This window comes from Amblyraja radiata, chromosome 46 (genome assembly GCF_010909765.2).
Source record: "Amblyraja radiata isolate CabotCenter1 chromosome 46, sAmbRad1.1.pri, whole genome shotgun sequence".
Classification (NCBI taxonomy): Eukaryota; Metazoa; Chordata; class Chondrichthyes; order Rajiformes; family Rajidae; genus Amblyraja; species Amblyraja radiata.
The window spans coordinates 8,656,296-8,673,537 of NC_046001.1; the positions used below are offsets into that span (position 1 = coordinate 8,656,296).

Below are 17,242 nucleotides of genomic sequence, written 5' to 3' on the forward strand. Positions count from 1 at the left end.
GCGGAGTGGGCGATACCTACCTGGATCGCCGTTTGGAGCTCCGGAGCGTTGGGCCTGCTCGCGGAGCTGTGGTTCACGGAGCTCCCAGCGCTGACCGACATCGCGGAGTCCCTGGGGCCCTTTGCCGAGGGCCGCCTGCGTGAATCTCCACCCAGAGCGGCCTGGGGACTTCGGGAGCCGCGGACTGCAGTAGGAAGCGGCCGATTTGGAGGTCCAAGTCTCTGAGGTTGGCCGACGTTGGAGTTCCAACATCCCGGCGAGCGGGCCTGAGCGGCGAGCTGCCCGTAGCGGCGACTGCGCAGAGCTCCGGAGGCCCCGACCACGGGTGGACATCAGGAACATCGGAGGAAGATGACTGAACTTTGGTGCCTTCCCTCACAGTGGGAAACGTTTGATTCTGCTGTGTGGGGATGTTTTATGTTGGACTCTATTGTGTGTTGTGTTCTTTATTTTATTGTATGGCTGTATGGTGATCACATTTCACTGTGCCACATGTGACAAATAAATATATCTGGTATCTTGTAACCTGTTCCGTTGTTTGTCAAGGAGGACTCTCTAACTTCTACAGGTGCACAGTAGAGAGCATGCTGACCAGTTGCATCGTGGCTTGGTTCGGCAATTTGAGCGCCCAGGAGCGGAAAAGACTACAAAAAGTAGTAAACACTGCCCAGTCCATCATCGGCTCTGACCTTCCTTCCATCTAGGGGATTTATCGCAGTCGCTGCCTCAAAAAGGCTGGCAGCATCATCAAAGACCCACACCATCCTGGCCACACACTCATCTCCCTGCTACCTTCAGGTAGAAGGTACAGGAGCCTGAAGACTGCAACAACCAGGTTCAGGAATAGCTACTTCCCCACAGCCATCAGGCTATTAAACCTGGCTCGGACAAAACTCTGATTATTAATAACCCACTTTCTGTTATTTGCACTTTATCAGTTTATTTATTCATGTGTGTATATATTTATATTATGGTATATGGACACACTGATCTGTTCTGTAGTCATGCCGTCTATGTTCTGTTGTGCTGAAGCAAAGCAAGAATTTCATTGTCCGAAGGTACACAAAAGTGCTGGAGAAACTCAGCGGGTGAGGCAGCATCTATGGAGCGAAGGAAATAGGCAACGTTTCGGGCCCGAAACCCTTCTTCAGACTGGATCAGGGACACATGACAATAAACTCTCTTGTAGTTTTTGCACAATCTGCAGGCATTGCCGCTTTCATTTCACTCGCGTCTTGTATGTGTATGTGACAAATAAAGTTGATGTCTCGATTCAGATGGGGGAGGGGGGGGGGGGGGCTGTGTCAATATGCTCTTTGCTTTTTTCACCAGGGTTTATAACACTGTTAATAACAAAATGCTTTGTTCGACTTTAACTGGGGAACCGCTGACAAACAATAGTCTTTGTACAACACTAAATCCCTGTTATAATCACTGATTGCAAACTTCAAAGGTCACTGATTGCAAGCTGTATCAGCTCAGCACTTAATACAGGGATGGTTTTGGCAGCTTGGTACTTCCTGGTCTCCTTGAGAGGAGTTGAGTATAGGAGCAAAGAGGTCCTTCTGCAGTTGTACAGGGCCCTGGTGAGACCACACCTGGAGTATTGTGTGCAGTTTTGGCCTGTGGGCCTTCATAACAAGAGGAGTTGAGTATAGGAGCAAAGAGGTCCTTCTGCAGTTGTACAGGGCCCTGGTGAGACCACACCTGGAGTATTGTGTGCAGTTTTGGCCTGTTGGCCTTCATAACAAGAGGAGTTGAGTATAGGAGCAAAGGGGTCCTTCTGCAGTTGTACAGGGCCCTGGTGAGACCACACCTGGAGTATTGTGTGCAGTTTTGGCCTCCATAACAAGAGGTGCAGCATTTTGTGTCTTTTTGTTTTGTCTTTGAAGGGGTGACGGTGTGGAAGTATGTGGAGTGGAATCTTGCCTCTATTCCTCGCCGGGCTGCAGCTCCTCTGTACAGAGCGTGTCCGCTACTGTCAAGCCCAGAGGCTGTCTGTGGATAAGAACGACACTCTGGTCCAGAGCGCGATGAGGGAACAGCGGTACTACCTGCTCCGTCTGTTCGGGCACTATGGGGACAACGGCAAGCTGACCTTCGAGGGGCTACACAGGCTGCTGGTCAATCTGGGTCTGGGCGCGGTGCAGGTGGTGGAAATCGAACACGAAGATCTCGGGCACGCACACGTCTCGCACTTGGACGTTCTCGACCTGCAGGAGAAAGGACATGTACATAGCCACGTTCTAGACGACCACCATGCCGACCAACCCACCAGCAAGGTGGAGGCTAACTCTGCGACCAACCCCTCCACACTGAGGTGAGGACAAATACACCAAGCACAGCTTCTCAAGGCAGATGTTGCCGGGACTAGAGGGCAAAAACAGGAAGGCAGATTATTATCTAAATGGTATCAAGTTGGGAAAAGGGGAAATACAACAGGATCTGGGGGTCCTTGTACATCAGTCTATGAAAGTAAGCATGCAGGTACAGCAGGCATTGAAGAAAGCGAATGGCATGTTGGCCTTTATAACAAGAGGAGTTGAGTATAGGAGCAAAGAGGTCCTTCTGCAGTTGTACAGGGCCCTGGTGAGACCACACCTGGAGTATTGTGTGCAGTTTTGGTCCCCTAATTTGAGGAAGGACATTCTTGCTATTGAGGGAGCCCAGCGTAGGTTCACCAGGTTAATTCCCAGGATGGCGGGACTGTCATATGCTAATAGAATGGAGCGGCTGGGCTTGTACACTCTGGAGTTTAGAAGGATGAGAGGGAATCTTATTGAAACATATAAGATTATTAGGGGTTTGGACGCGCTAGAGGCAGGAAACATGTTCCCGATGTTGGGGGAGTCCAGAACCAGGAGCCACACACAGTTTAAGAATAAGGGGTAAGCCATTTAGAATGGAGATGAGGAAAAACTTTTCCATCCAGAGAGTTGTGAATCTGTGGAATTCTCTGCCTCAGGGGGCGGTGGTGGCTGGTTCTCTGGATGCTTTCAAGAGAGAGTTAGATAGAGCTCTTAAGGATAGCGGAGTCAGGGGATATGGGGAGAAGGCAGGAACGGGGTACTGATTGTGGATGATCAGCCGTGATCACAGTGAATGGCGGTGCTGGCTGGAAGGGCCGAATGGCCTACTCCTGCACCTATTGTCTATTGTGTGAGCTACAGGGAGAGGTTGAGTAGGCTGGGTCTCTATTCCTTGGAGCGCAGGAGGATGAGGGGAGATCTTAGATAGAGGTATATAAAATCATGAGAGGAATCGATCGGGAAGACGCACAGAGTCACGGTGGCGCAGCGGTAGAGTTGCTGCCTGGGTTCCATCTTGATATTCGTCATAGTCATAGAGTGATACAGTGTGCAAACAGGCCCTTCAGCCCAACTTGCCCACACCGGCCAACATGTCCCAGCTACACTAGTCACACCTGCCTGCAGAGGGCAGTGGAGGCAGGTTCTCTGGATGCTTTCAAGAGAGAGCTAGATAGGGCTCTTAAAGATAGCGGAGTCAGGGGATATGGGAAGAAGGCAGGAACGGGGTACTGATTGGGGATGATCAGCCATGATCACATTGAATGGCGGTGCTGACTCGAAGGGCCGAATGGCCTCCTCCTGCACCTGTTGTCTATTGTTTATTGTTAGGCCCATACCCCTCCAAACCTGTCCTATCCATGTACCTGTCTAACTGCTTCTTAAACGATGGGATAGTCCCAGCCTCAACTACCTCCTCCGGCAGCTCATTCCATACACCCACCACCTTCTACATTTACGCCAAGCCAATTAACCTACAAATCTCCATCCCGACTGCGGGTGCTGTCTGTACGGAGTTTGCATGTTCTCCCCGTGACCTGCGTGGGTTTTCTCCGAGATCTTTGGTTTCCTCCCGCACTCCAAAGACGCACGGGTCTGCAGGCCGAATGGCTTTGGTATAATTGCAAATTGTCCCTAGTGTGTGTAGGATAGTGTTAGTGTGCGGGGATCGCTGGAGAATCCATGTAGAAGTTGGCTGTTAAATAATCTCCAATTTCTCATTGTTTAAGCTCCCTCCGTGACTCCCTAGTCAATTCGTCCCTTCCCACCCCAACCGTTTCCCTTGCAACCACAAGAAATGCTATACTTGTCGCTTTACCTCCCCCCTTGACTCCATCCAACGACCCAAGCAGTCTTTCCAGGTGCAACAGAGGTTCACCTGCACCTCCTCCAACCTCATCTACTGCATCCGCTGCTCTAGATGTCAGCTGCTCTACATCGGTGAGACCAAGCGTAGGCTTGGCGATCGTTTTTCCCAACACCTCCGCTCCGATCGCAATAACCAACCTGATCTCCCGGTGGCTCAGCACTTCAACTCCCCCTCCCATTCCCAATCCGACCTTTCTGTCCTGGGCCTCCTCCATGGCCAGAGTGAGGACCACCGCAAATTGGAGGAACAACACCTCATATTTCGCTTGGGCAGTTTGCACCCCAGCGGTATGAACATTGACTTCTCTAATTTCAGGTAGTCCCTGCTTTCCCCTCCCCTTCCCAGCTCTCCCTCAGCCCACTGTCTCCGCCTCTTCCTTTCCTCTTCCCGCCCCCCCACCCCCCACATCAGTCTGAAGAAGGGTTTCGGCCCGAAACGTCACCTATTTCCTTCACTCCGTAGATGCTGCCTGTCCCGCTGAGTTTCTCCAGCATTTCTGTCCACCTTCGATTTCTCTTCCATTGTTCAGCCACAGATTGGAGCAGAGAGCCAAGACCAAGAGAGGACTTCCTGCTTTGGGAAGAGACGATGACTTGTGGAACCGTAGGCCCAGCGGCTCCAAAGTCGGGAGGTTGGCACGTCAGAGTGTCGATGAAACAAAGTCCACCCTCACATTGGCCAAGGACATCACCTTCAACCACTCCAAATTCAACCACTGGCACGGAAATGTGAGCCTCAACATGCTCAATTGGATTAGAAGGTTTCTAATTAATGACTAGACTAAGTGGGACTCACTGGAGTGCTAGTATGGGTGTTGTGGGCCGAAGGGACTTGTTTCCAGACCACATAAAACCACCAGGTACAGCAGGCAGTGAAGAAAGCCAATGTTGGCCTTTATAACAAGAGGAGTTGAGTATAGGAGCAAAGAGGTCCTTCTGTAGTTGTACAGGGCCCTAGTGAGACCACACCTGGAGTATTGTGTGCCGTGTTGGCCTGTTGGCCTTCATAACAAGAGGAGTCGAGTATAGGAGCAAAGAGATCCTTCTGCAGTTGTACAGAGCCCTAGTGAGACCACACCTGGAGTATTGTGTGCAGATTTGGTCCCCTAATTTGAGGAAGGACATTCTTGCTATTGAGGGAGCTCAGCGTAGGTTCACCAGGTTAATTCCCGGGATGGCGGGACTGTCATATGCTGAGAGAATGGAGCGGCTGGGCTTGTGTACTCTGGAGTTTAGAAGGATGAGAGGGGATCCCATTGAAACATATAAGATTGTTAAGGGCTAGGACACGCTGGAGGCAGGAAACGTGTTCCCGATGTTGGGGGAGTCCAGAACCAGGGGCCACACACAGTTTAAGAATAAGGAGTAAGTCATTTAGAACGGAGATGAGGAAACACTTTTTCTCACAGAGAGTGGTGAGTCTGTGGAATTCTCTGCCTCAGAGGGCGGTGGAGGCAGGTTCTCTCGATGCTTTCAAGAGAGAGCTAGATAGGGCTCTTAAAGATAGTGGAGTCAGGGGATATAGGGAGAAGACAGGAACGTGGTACTGATTGGGGATGATCAGCCATGATCACATTGAATGGCGTTGCTGGCTCGAAGGGCCAAATGGCCTACTCCTGCACCTATTGTCTATTGCGAACCGAGCGGAGGTGTTCGGCGAAGCGATCGCCAAGCCTGCGCTTGGTCTCACCAATGTAGAGCAGCTGACACCTAGAGCAGCGGATGCAACAGACGAGCTGGAGGAGGTGCTGGTGAACCTCTGCCGCACCTGGAAAGACTGCTCGGGTCCTTGGATGGAGTCGAGGGGGGGAGGTAGTGTAATGTTATTATGAGTTTAATTCTGAGGAGATATTTTTTGTTTGTGCAACAGTGTTTGAATGTAAGCCAGCTTCTGGTGAACTTTGGATTGAGTTCTGTGGACGAGATTACTATGCAACAGTTTGCGTACATCTGTCCAGCATTGTTGCATCAGATCGACAGCCGTGTCTGTATCTACCATCACGACTGGCTCAAGAAACAGCAGACGAATGATCACTCCACATCAGGTACGATCTCCCGGTGGCTCAGCACTTCAACTCCCCCGCCCAATCCCAATCCCAACGGAGATGAGCAAAAACTCTTCCAGCCAGAGAGTTGAGAGTCTGTGGAATTCTCTGCCGCAGAGGGCGATGGAGGCCAATTCACTGGATGCTTTCAAGAGAGAGCTAGATAGGGCTCTTAAAAATAGCGGAGTCTGGGGATATGGGGAGAAGGGAGGAATTGGGGATGATCAGCCATGATCACATTGAATGGCGGTGCTGGCTCGAAGGGCCGAATGGCCTACTCCTGCACCTATTGTCGCTTTACCTCCCCCCTTGACTCCATTCAAGGACCCAAGCAGTCTTTCCAGGTGCGGCAGAGGTTCACCTGCACCTCCTCCAACCTCATCTATTTCATCCGCTGCTCTAGATGTCAGCTGCTCTACATCGGTGAGACCAAGCGTAGGCTTGGCGATCACTTCGCCCAACAACTCCGCTCGGTTTGCAAATAACCAACCTGATCTCCTGGTGGCTCAGCACTTCAACTCCCCCTCCCATTCCCAATCCGACCTTTCTGTGCTGGGCCTCCTTCATGGCCAGAGTGAGGACCACCGCAAATTGGAGGAACAACACCTCATATTTCGGTTGGGCAGTTTACACCCCAGCGGCATGAACATTGACTTCTCTAATTTCAGGTAGTCCTTACTTTCCCCCTCGTTCCCCCTCCCCCTCCCATGGTCTTGGGCGGAGCTGTTACAATAGACAATAGGTGCAGGAGTAGGTCATTCGGCCCTTCGAGCCAGCACCGCCATTCAATGTGATTAGATTAGATTAGACTTTATTAATCCCCTTATTCAGGGGAAATTCAGATGTCCTTGCAGCACACTAATAAAAATACAACATAGCATTCAAGAAGTTCAACACCAAAACACAAAAACATCCCCCCACAGTGATTCCCATTGTTGGGGAAGGCACAAAGTCCAGTCCCCATCCTCTTGTCCACCCAGAGTCGGGCCTATTGAGGCCTCCACAGTCGCCGCCACGGCGCCCGATGTTCTCGCCGGATGATGGTGCTCCGGCGTCGGGAGAACCCCCAGCGGCTTGGGGTGGCAGGAACGGCCGCCTTCCCACCGGAGACCGCGGCTTCCAAGCCAACAGACCGCGTTTGACGGAGCTCCACACACTGGCGATCTCGGCGAGAGATCCCAGGCTCCGGGATGTAAAGTTCAGCGTCGCAGCTGGACGCTCCACAGAACCGCGGCTCCACAATGTTTTCATCGGCGGTCCCAACATACTGGAGTTCCAGCGCGGCGACCCAGGAAAGGCATCGCCCGCTCCGCAATAGCGCTCTGGCCAGGTCCCCTCAGGAAAACGCCGCTCCAGGACCCGCTGGTAGGCCGCGAGGACAGGTCGAAGACGCTGCTCGGAGGAAGGCAGCCTCTCCGACCAGGTAGGGACTTGAAAAGCAGTTTCCCCCTTCCCCCCCACCACACCCCCCCCCCCACACATAAAAGATTAGACCCCCTGACTGCACACTTTAACGTACTAAAAATAATAAAAAAGAAGGGGAAAAAAACGGACAGCTGCAGGACAGGCAGCCGTACAGGACAGCGCCTCCTCCGGTATTGCTGATCATGGCTGATCATCCACAATCAGTACCCCGTTCCTGCCTTCTCCCCATATCCCCTGACTCCGCTATCTTTAAGAGCCCTATCTAGCTCTCTCTTGAAAGCATCCAGAGAACCGGCCTCCACCGCCCTCTGAGGCAGAGAATTCCACAGATTCGCAACTTTCTGTGTGGAAAAGTGTTTCCTCGTCTCGGTTCTAAACAGCTTAATTGTAGGTTAATTGGCTTGGTAAATGTAAAAATTTGTCCCTAGTGGGTGTAGGATAGTGTTAGTGTGCGGGGATTGCTGGTCGGCACGGACCTGGTGGGCTGAAGGGCCTGTTTCTGCACTGTATCTCTAAACTAAACTAAACACTCTTTAGACTTTAGAGATACAGCATGGAAACAGGCCCTACGGCCCACTGAGTCCATGCTGACCAGCGATCACCCCATACACTAGCACTGGAACATGGACAGGTAGAAAGTGCTGGAGTAACTCAGTGGGTCAGGCATGCAGCATCTCTGTGGAGAACGTGGACAGGTACAAAGTGCTGGAGTAACTCATGGGGTCAGGCATGCAGCATCTGTGGAGAGGAGGAATGGGTGACGTTTCGGGTCGAGACCCTCCTCCACCCTGGGAAATGGGTTGCCTGGGGTTGTGTTAAACTTGGCGTGCATCTTGCCTTTGCAGTGTGGCTCTGTGGCTTTGCAGCCATTACTGCGATCAGCCTGACATCACTGATGGCCGTTGCTGTAATACCGTTCCTGGGGCCATCTGTGTCCGAATCGCTTCTCAACTTCCTTGTGGCACTAGCTGTGGGCACGCTCGCAGCTGATGCCCTGCTACATCTCATGCCTCATGTAAGTATGACCGACTGACAATAGACTATAGGTGCATTTGGCCCTTCGAGCCAGCACCGCCATTCATAGTGATCACGGCTGATCGTCCCCTATCAATAACCCGTGCCTGCCTTCTCCCCATATCCCTTGACTCCACTAGCCCCTAGAGCTCGATCTAACTCTCTCTTAAATCCATCCAGTGACTTGGCCTCCACTGCCCTCTGTGGCAGGGAATTCTATAAATTCACAACTCTCTGGGTGAAAAAGTTTTTTCTCACCTCAGTCTTAAATGACCTCCCCTTTATTCTAAGACTGTGGCCCCTGGTTCTGGACTCGCCCATCATTGGGAACATTTTTCCTGCATCTAGCTTGTCCAGTCCTTTTATAATTTTATATGTTTCTATAAGAACACCCCTCATCCTTCTAAACTCCAGTGAATACAAGCCTAGTATTTTCAATCTTTCCTCATATGACAGTCCCGCCATCCCATGGTTCAATCTCGTGAACCTACGCTCTCTCTTGAAAGCATCCAGTGAATTAGCCTCCGGGGGGGAAAGATGAGGTACGAAGGTAAGCTAGCCAAGAATATAAAGGAGGATAGCAAAAGCTTCTTTGGGTATGTGAAGAGGAAAAAAATTAGTTAAGACCAATTAGTGAACCTGCCTCCACTGCCCTCTGAGGCAGAGAATTCCACAGACTCACCACTCTCTGTGAGAAAAAGTATTTCCTCGTCTCCGTTCTAAATGGCTTACTCCTTATTCTTAAACTGTGTGTGGCCCCTGGTTCTGGACTCCCCCAACATCGGGAGCATGTTTCCTGCCTCTAGCGTGTCCAAGCCCTTAACAATCTTATATGTTTCAATGAGATCCCCTGTAATCCTTCTAAACTCCAGTATACAAGCCCAGCTGCTCCATTCTCTCAGCATATGACAGTCCCGCCATCCCGGGAATTAACCTGGTGAACCTACGCTGGGCTCCCTCAATAGCAAGAATGTCCTTCCTCAAATTAGGAGACCAAAACTGCACACAATACTCCAGGTGTGGTCTCACTAGGGCCCTGTACAAATGCAGAAGGACCTCTTTGCTCCTATACTCGATTCCTATTAGCCAAGTCAATAGCAAGACTACATTCTAAGTGTCCCGCCCACTCCCCTCACATCAGTCTGTGGAAGAGATTTGACCCGAAACGTCGCCCATTCCTCCTCTCCAGAGATGCTGCCTGCACCTCTTGTCTATTCCCTATGGTCCATGTATCAGATGGGCAACTTGAGAAGATTGTGAAGATCTTTGTGTTTCTGTGTAGGCCCAGGATCACACACACAAGACTCCAGAGAGCAGTACAGGGCACTCATTACTGGAGGGGAAGGATGCGATTTGGAAAGGCCTGACTGTACTGGGTGGAATCTACCTCCTCTTTCTCATCGAGAACCTCATAGGTTTGTCCAGGAACCACGGTAGAAAGATCAAGGTGAGTTGAGGAATGATGAGTTAATGAGATACAGCGCGGAAACAGGCCCTTCGGCCCACCGAGCCCGTGCCGACCAGCGATCACCCCGTACACTAGCACTATCCTACAGACAACAGACAATAGGTGCAGGAGTAGGCCATTCGGCCCTTCGAGCCAGCACCGCCATTCAATGTGATCATGGCTGATCATCCCCAATCAGTGTCGTTCCTGCCTCCCCCCCCCCCCCCCATATCCCCTGACTCCGCTATCTTTAAGAGCCTTATCTAACTCTCTTGAAAGACCTTAGAGATACAGCGCGGAAACAGGCCCTTCGGCCCACCGAGTCCGCACCGACCAGCGATCCCCGCACACTAGCACTATCCTACACACACTAGGGACATTTTTTTACATTTACACCAAGCCAATTAACCTACAAACCTGTACGCCGTTGGTGTGTGGGAGGAAAATGAAGATCTCGGAGAAAACCCTCGCGGGTCACGGGGAGATGGTACAAACTCCATACAGACCGCGCCCGTAGTCGGGATTGAACCCGTGTCTCCGGCGCCGTGAGGCAGCAACTCTACCGCTACTGCGCCACCGTGAATGCCCTAGTCTGGGCAAGAGACGCTTGGCCAACTTCAGAGCAACTAACTCTTTCTAATTTCCAGTCGACAGATAAAAGGCAGCAGGCGGCCATGACAGGCCTCAAAATGGAAGATTGTGTCAACGTCGAAGCAGGCCGCTTGGATCCTGACCACGGTAATTAGATTTACAGACACTAGCTTCAGTTACAGATAGTTGGAGACAAGGTGAATGGGATTGGGGAAGGGGTGGTGGTCGGGGAGTGGGGAGGGTGCAGTCACAATAGACAATAGGTGCAGGAGTAGGCCATTCGGCTCGAAGAGCCTACTCCTGCACCTATTGTCCATTTTCTATTGTCTATTGGCCCTTCGAGCCAGCACCGCCATTCAATGTGATCATGGCTAATCATCCCCAATCAGTACCCCGTTCCTGCCTACTCCCCTTATCCCCTGACTCCGCTATCTTTAAGAGCCCTATCTAGCTCTCTCTTGAAAGCATCCACCGCCCTCTGAGGCAGAGAATTCCACAGACTCGCGTCTCTCTGTGTGGAAAAGTGTTTCCTCGTCTCCATTCTAAATGGCCGACCCCTTATTCTTAAACTGTGGCCCCTGGTTCTGGACTCCCCCAACATCGGGAACATGAGGGGGAGAGAGAGAGAGTGAAGGGAAGAGAGAAGGGGAGAGGAGGGAGAGAGAGAGGGGAGAAGTGGGAGAGGGGGGAGAGAGGAGGGTGAGAGGGGGAGAGAGAGCGGAGGAAAGTGGGGGAGATAGAGGGGGAGAGAGAGAGAGGGGGAGAGAGAGTCAGAGAAGGGGGGAGAGAGAGAGAGGGGGTAGAGAGGGGAGAGGCCTACGCCTGAGGGGGGGGGGAGAGAGGGGAAGAGAGAGAGGGGGGAAGGGAGAGGGAGTGGGGGAGAGATCGAGGGAGTTAGAGAGGAAGAGAGTGGGGGAGAGGGGGGGGGAGAGAGATAGAAGGGGAGAGAGAGAGGGGGTAGAAAGGGGAGAGGCCTACTCCTGCACCTATTGTCTATTGCCCCTTTGACCCACAGAGAAGATGCTGAAGGTGTCACTGAGTGACTGCCAACGTTCAGAGGCTTGTGACGGGGAAGATCTGGATGAGACGGTGACAGAGGTGACGTCTCTTGGACATTCCAGCCACCCACGGGCCGGTGAAAGTGAGCAAGGCCCCCGACGAGATGACTCCAGCCTCAAGCCACAAGGCCGATCCTGTACGCACTCCCATGCACTGGTTGGCGCGCAGGGCTCTGGGATGGCGAATATTGCCTGGATGGTGATCGTAGGAGATGCCGTGCACAACTTCACCGATGGCCTCGCCATTGGTAAGAGTTTTTACTCTAGACTTTGGAGATACAGCGCGGAAACAGGCCCTTCGGCCCACCGAGTCCGTGCCGACCAGCGATCTCCCCGCACATTAACACTATCGAACCATCCTACCCCAACTATAGAGCTGTCCTGAACTACTATCTACCTCACTGGAGACCCTGGGACTATCTTTGATCGGACTTTATTGGACTTTATCTTGCACTAAACACTATTCACGTTATTCCGCTTTTATCCCTTTTACTCCAGCTTTTTGTGTCTATCTCCGGTCTAAAACAGCATCTGGAGTTCCTTCACTAACTAACAAACTAGCTAACACTAACTAGCTAACACTAACTAACTAACAAACTAACTAACTAACAATAACTAACTATAACTAACTAACTGACCAACTAAATAACGAACTAGCTAATTAACTATAACTAACTATAACTGACTAACTATAACTAACTAACCAACTAAATAACTAACTAGCTAATTAACTATAAGTAACTACAACTAAGTAACTAAAATAAACTAACTATAACTAGCCAAATATAACTAACCAACTAAATGACTAACTAACTAAATAACTAACTAGCTAATTAACTATAGCTAACTACAACTAAGTAATTAAAATAAGCTAACTATAACTAGCCAAATATAACTAACTAACCAACTAAATGACTAACTAACTAGCCAACTAACTAAGTAGCTAATTCACTATAACTGACTACAACTAACTAAAATAAACTAACTATAACTAGCCGACTATAACTAACTAACCAACTAAATGACTAACTAACTAGCCAACTAATTAACTATCTAGCTAATTAACTATAACTACAACAAAGTAACTAAAACAAACTAAATATAACTAGCCAACTATAACTAACTAACCAACTAAATGACTAACTAACTAACTTACCAACTAAATGACTAACTGAGCAACCATCTAACCAACCAACCACCTAACCAACTAAGTGACTAGCTGAGCTTGATGATGTGACCGTTGCTTCCATCTCGTTGACAGGGACTGCGTTCTCCACTGGCATCTCCGGAGGGTTGAGCACCACCATTGCTGTCTTTTGCCACGAACTTCCTCATGAACTCGGTGAGCCTTTGCTCGGCGCAGAGCCGCGGTTTACAAAGATGACCGTATCTTCCCTGGAGACCTGTGGGGGGAGGGGGTGGTAGGGGGGGGGGGTGACAGGGAGGGGTCCAGAGGTGACCAGGGCAATGGGCAAGAGATCTTGGTATGATGAGCGGTAGACAAAAAGTGCTGGAGTAACTCAGCGGGTCAGGCAGCATCTCTGGAGAGAAAGAATGGGCGGCGTTTCGGGCCGAGGTCCTTCTTCCCTTAGTATGACGAGCGTTTGTCAGCACTGGGCCTGAAGTTTAGAAGAATGAGGGGGGGACCTCATTGAAACGTCACCGAATAATGATATAGAGTGGATGTGGAGAGGATGTTTCCACTAGTGGGAGATCCCGGGGATTAACCTGATGAACCTACTTGGCTAATAACATGGACTCGGAATCGTGCACTTGGCTGATAGGAATCGAATATAAGAGCAAAGAGGTCCTTCTGCAGTTGTACAGGGCCCTAGTGAAACCACACCTGGAGTATTGTGTGCAGTTTTGGTCTCCAAATTTGAGGAAGGACATCCTTGCTATTGAGGGAGCCCAGCGTAGGTTCACCAGGTTAATTCCCGGGATGGCGGGACTGTCATATGCTGAGAGAATGGAGCGGCTGGGCTTGTACACTCTGGAGTTTAGAAGGATGAGAGGAGATCTCATTGAAACATATAAGATTATTATGGGTTTGGACACGCTAGAGGCAGGAAACATGTTCCCGATGTTGGGGGAGTCCAGAACCAGGGGCACACACGCAGTTTAAGAATAAGGAGGAAGCCATTTAGAACGGAGACGAGGAAACACTTTTTCTCGCAGAGAGTGGTGAGTCTGTGGAAGTCTCTGCCTCAGAGGGCAGTGGAGGCAGGTTCTCTGGATGCTTTCAAGAGAGAGTTAGATAGGGCTCTTAAAGGTAGCGGAGTCAGGGGATATGGGGAGAAGGCAGGAGCGGGGTACTGATTGTGGATGATCAGCCATGATCACATTGAATGATGGTGCTGGCTGGAAGGGCCAAATGGCCTACTCCTGCACCTGTTGTCTATTGTCTATTGTCCATTGTCTATAACGTATGATTATGATCTTCTGGGTGTTCCTGTATTACAGGTGACTTTGCTGTGTTGATACAGGCAGGGATGGAGGTGAGGAGAGCTGTGATATTTAACCTGGTGTCGGCTGTCTTCAGTTACCTGGGCATGGTACTGGGGATTATAGTCGGACAAAACACAGTCAACGTAACTTCTTGGATATTCACCATTACTGCAGGCATTTTCCTGTATGTGGCGTTGGTCGACATGGTAAGTCATCTCTAACATAAAACATAGAAAAATAAAACCAGCACTTTGTACCTGTCCACGTTCTCCACAGAGATGCTGCATGCCTGACCCGCTGAGTTACTCCAGCACTTTGTACCTGTCCACGTTCTCCAGAGATGCTGCCTCACTCGCTAAATTACTCCAGCATTTTTGTCTACCATAGACAATAGGTGCAGGAGTAGGCCATTCGGCCCTTCAAGCCAGCACCGCCATTCAATGTGATCATGGCTGATCATCCCCAATCAGTACCCCGTTCCTGCCTTCTCCCCATATCCGCTAGCCCCTAGAGCTCCTGCCTTCTCCCTGACTCCGCTAGCCCCTAGAGCTCTATATAACTCTCTTTTAAATTCATCCAGTGAATTGGCCTCCACTGCCATCTCTAAAGTCTAAAGTGTGTGTAGGATAGTGTTAGTGTGCGGGGATCGCTGGTCGGCACGGACTCGGTGGGCCGAAGGGCCTGTTTCCTTGCTGTAACTCAAAACCAAATCTCTAAAGCAAACTGAGATGACAATCATTCCCTCTTTCTTGCAGCTCCCCGAAATGCTACGAAGCCAATCCAACGGCAGACGCAAGCGACATCTCGGACAGTTTTTGGGGGAGAACCTGGGCTTCCTGCTGGGAGCTGGAGTCATGTTGTGCATCGCACTGTTTGAGGATCGACTTCTCTTCGACTACAGCTATTAATATTGTGAAGCCACGTGGAGAGGAGCAGCGCAGTTCCTCATACGATGAATGAATGAATAAGTTTATTGGCCAAGTATTCACATACAAGGAATTTGCCTTGGTGCTCCGCCCGCAAGTGACAACATGACATGCAGTGAGGAATGACACATAAAACATTATTAATAAAATGATAAATATGATACGATAGAACTTTATTTATCCCAGGAGGGAAATTAATCTGCCAACAGTTAATACACACAAAATGCAGTCAAGGGGGGAGGTAAAGCGACAAGTGTAGCATTTCTTGCGGTTGCAAGGGAAAGTGCCAGGGGAGGGACTGGTTTGGGTGGGAAGAGACAAATTGACCAGGGAGTTACGGAGGGAGCGGTCTCTGCGGAAAATCAGGGAGTTACGGAGAAAACTGGTTTAACTGAATGATCTGCCGAGATTTTGTTTAAGATCTCAAGACTTGTCTCTGAGGCCAAATCCTCATTTCACTATCCTTTCACCATGATTATTGCCAAACAGATATATATATATAGTATGTGAAAGATCAACTTGGACTTTAAATACATATTCTTAAAATCTGTTCAAGTTTCTGGCGCACCAGTATCACTCAATTTAAGGTAGACAAAAATGCTGGAGAAACTCAGCGGGTGCAGCAGCATCTATGGAGCGAAGGAAATAGGCAATGTTTCAGGCCGAAACCCTTCTTCAGACTGATGGGGGGGGGGGGGGGGGGGAGAAGAAAGGAAAAAGGAGGAGGAGGAGCCCGAGGGCTGAGGGAGGTGAGGAGACAGCAAGGGCTAACAAAATTGGGAGAACTCAATTTAATTTAGTTTAAGTTTTAGTTTTGTGTACGTTTTTTAGTTTAGACAATCGACAATAGACAATAGGTGCAGGAGTAGGCCGTTCGGCCCTTCGAGCCTGCACCGCCATTCATTGTGATCATGGCTGATCATCCCACAATCAGTACCCCGTTCCTACCTTCTTCCCATAACCCCTGACTCCGCTATCTTTAAGAGCCCTATCTAGCTCTCTCTTGAAAGCATCCAGAGAACCGGCCTCCACCGCCCTCTGAGGAAGAGAATTCCACAGACTCACAACTCTCTGGGTGAAAAAGTGTTTCCTCATCTCCGTTCTAAATGGCCGACCCCTTATTCTTGAACTGTGTGTGTGGCCCCTGGTTCTGGACTCCCCCAACATCAGGAACGTGTTTAGTCTAGTTTAATTGAGGTTTAGACTCCTCTTCTTCTTGCGTATGGAATTGCGCAGCCTAAAGTTGAAGGACAACGTTTTCTATTTGATCTTATTTTGATTGCATTCGTCGAAACAGGGCGGACCACGTGAAGGTTGAAATCTCCCACCCCAAGGTTTAGGCTAGTTTAGTATAACTGAAGTTTAATTTAATTGTGGTTTAGTTTAGAAAATAAACATAGAAAATAGGTGCAAGAGGAGGCCATTCGGTCTTAATTGAAGCGTAGTTTTTAATTGAAGTTTAATTTAATTGAGGTTAGTTTACTTGTTCAGTTTAGTTTAAGTTTAGTTTACTATAATTGATGTTTAATTTAATAGTTTAGTTTAATTGAAGTTTAGTGTTATGTATGAAATTTGATTGGACGTATTGGATGTCTTGCACATTGGTACAGTAGCACAGGAGGAGAATGATGGTGGCGTTCAGAATAAAGAAGCTTGTTCGTTATCTCCCGTGTCCGAGTGTTATTTAAAGTCCCTTCCAAGCACCAAATACACAACTATTAGTTTAATTGTGGTTTAGTTTGTTTAAGAAGGAACTGCAGATGCTGGAAAATCGAAGGTAGACAAAAATGCTGGAGAAACTCAGCGGGTGCAGCAGCATCTATGGAGCGAAGGCCCACTGAGTTTCTCCAGCATTTTTGTCTACCTTGTGGTTTAGTTTAATTGTTCAGTTTAGTTTATTATAATTGATGTTTAGTTTAATTTAATAGTCAAGTCAAGTCACTTTTATTTCTATAGCACATTTAAAAAACAACTCTCGTTGGCCAAAGTGCTTTAAGAATAGTATAAGAATAATAGTTTAATTTAATAGTTTAATAGAGGTTGAGTTGAGTTGGCTCCACCCACTGCCCGCCCTCTCTCCTCATTGGCTCCATCACCCGTCCATCATCACCAG

At 49.4% G+C, this 17,242-nt stretch overlaps 1 protein-coding gene across 1 annotated transcript; it reads left to right on the forward strand.

The window, feature by feature from the left end:
- Window positions 1–1,894: 1,894 nt before the first annotated feature.
- LOC116968716 (zinc transporter ZIP10-like) lies at window positions 1,895–15,301 on the forward strand. Its single transcript, XM_033015502.1, has 10 exons — window positions 1,895–2,320; window positions 4,706–4,904; window positions 6,046–6,220; window positions 8,491–8,660; window positions 9,942–10,106; window positions 10,754–10,844; window positions 11,713–12,003; window positions 13,017–13,097; window positions 14,219–14,409; window positions 14,959–15,301. The coding sequence occupies exons 1-10, from the start codon at window positions 1,911–1,913 to the stop codon at window positions 15,109–15,111; spliced, it is 1,926 nt and encodes a 641-aa protein (XP_032871393.1). The 5' UTR covers window positions 1,895–1,910; the 3' UTR covers window positions 15,112–15,301.
- Window positions 15,302–17,242: the final 1,941 nt, after the last annotated feature.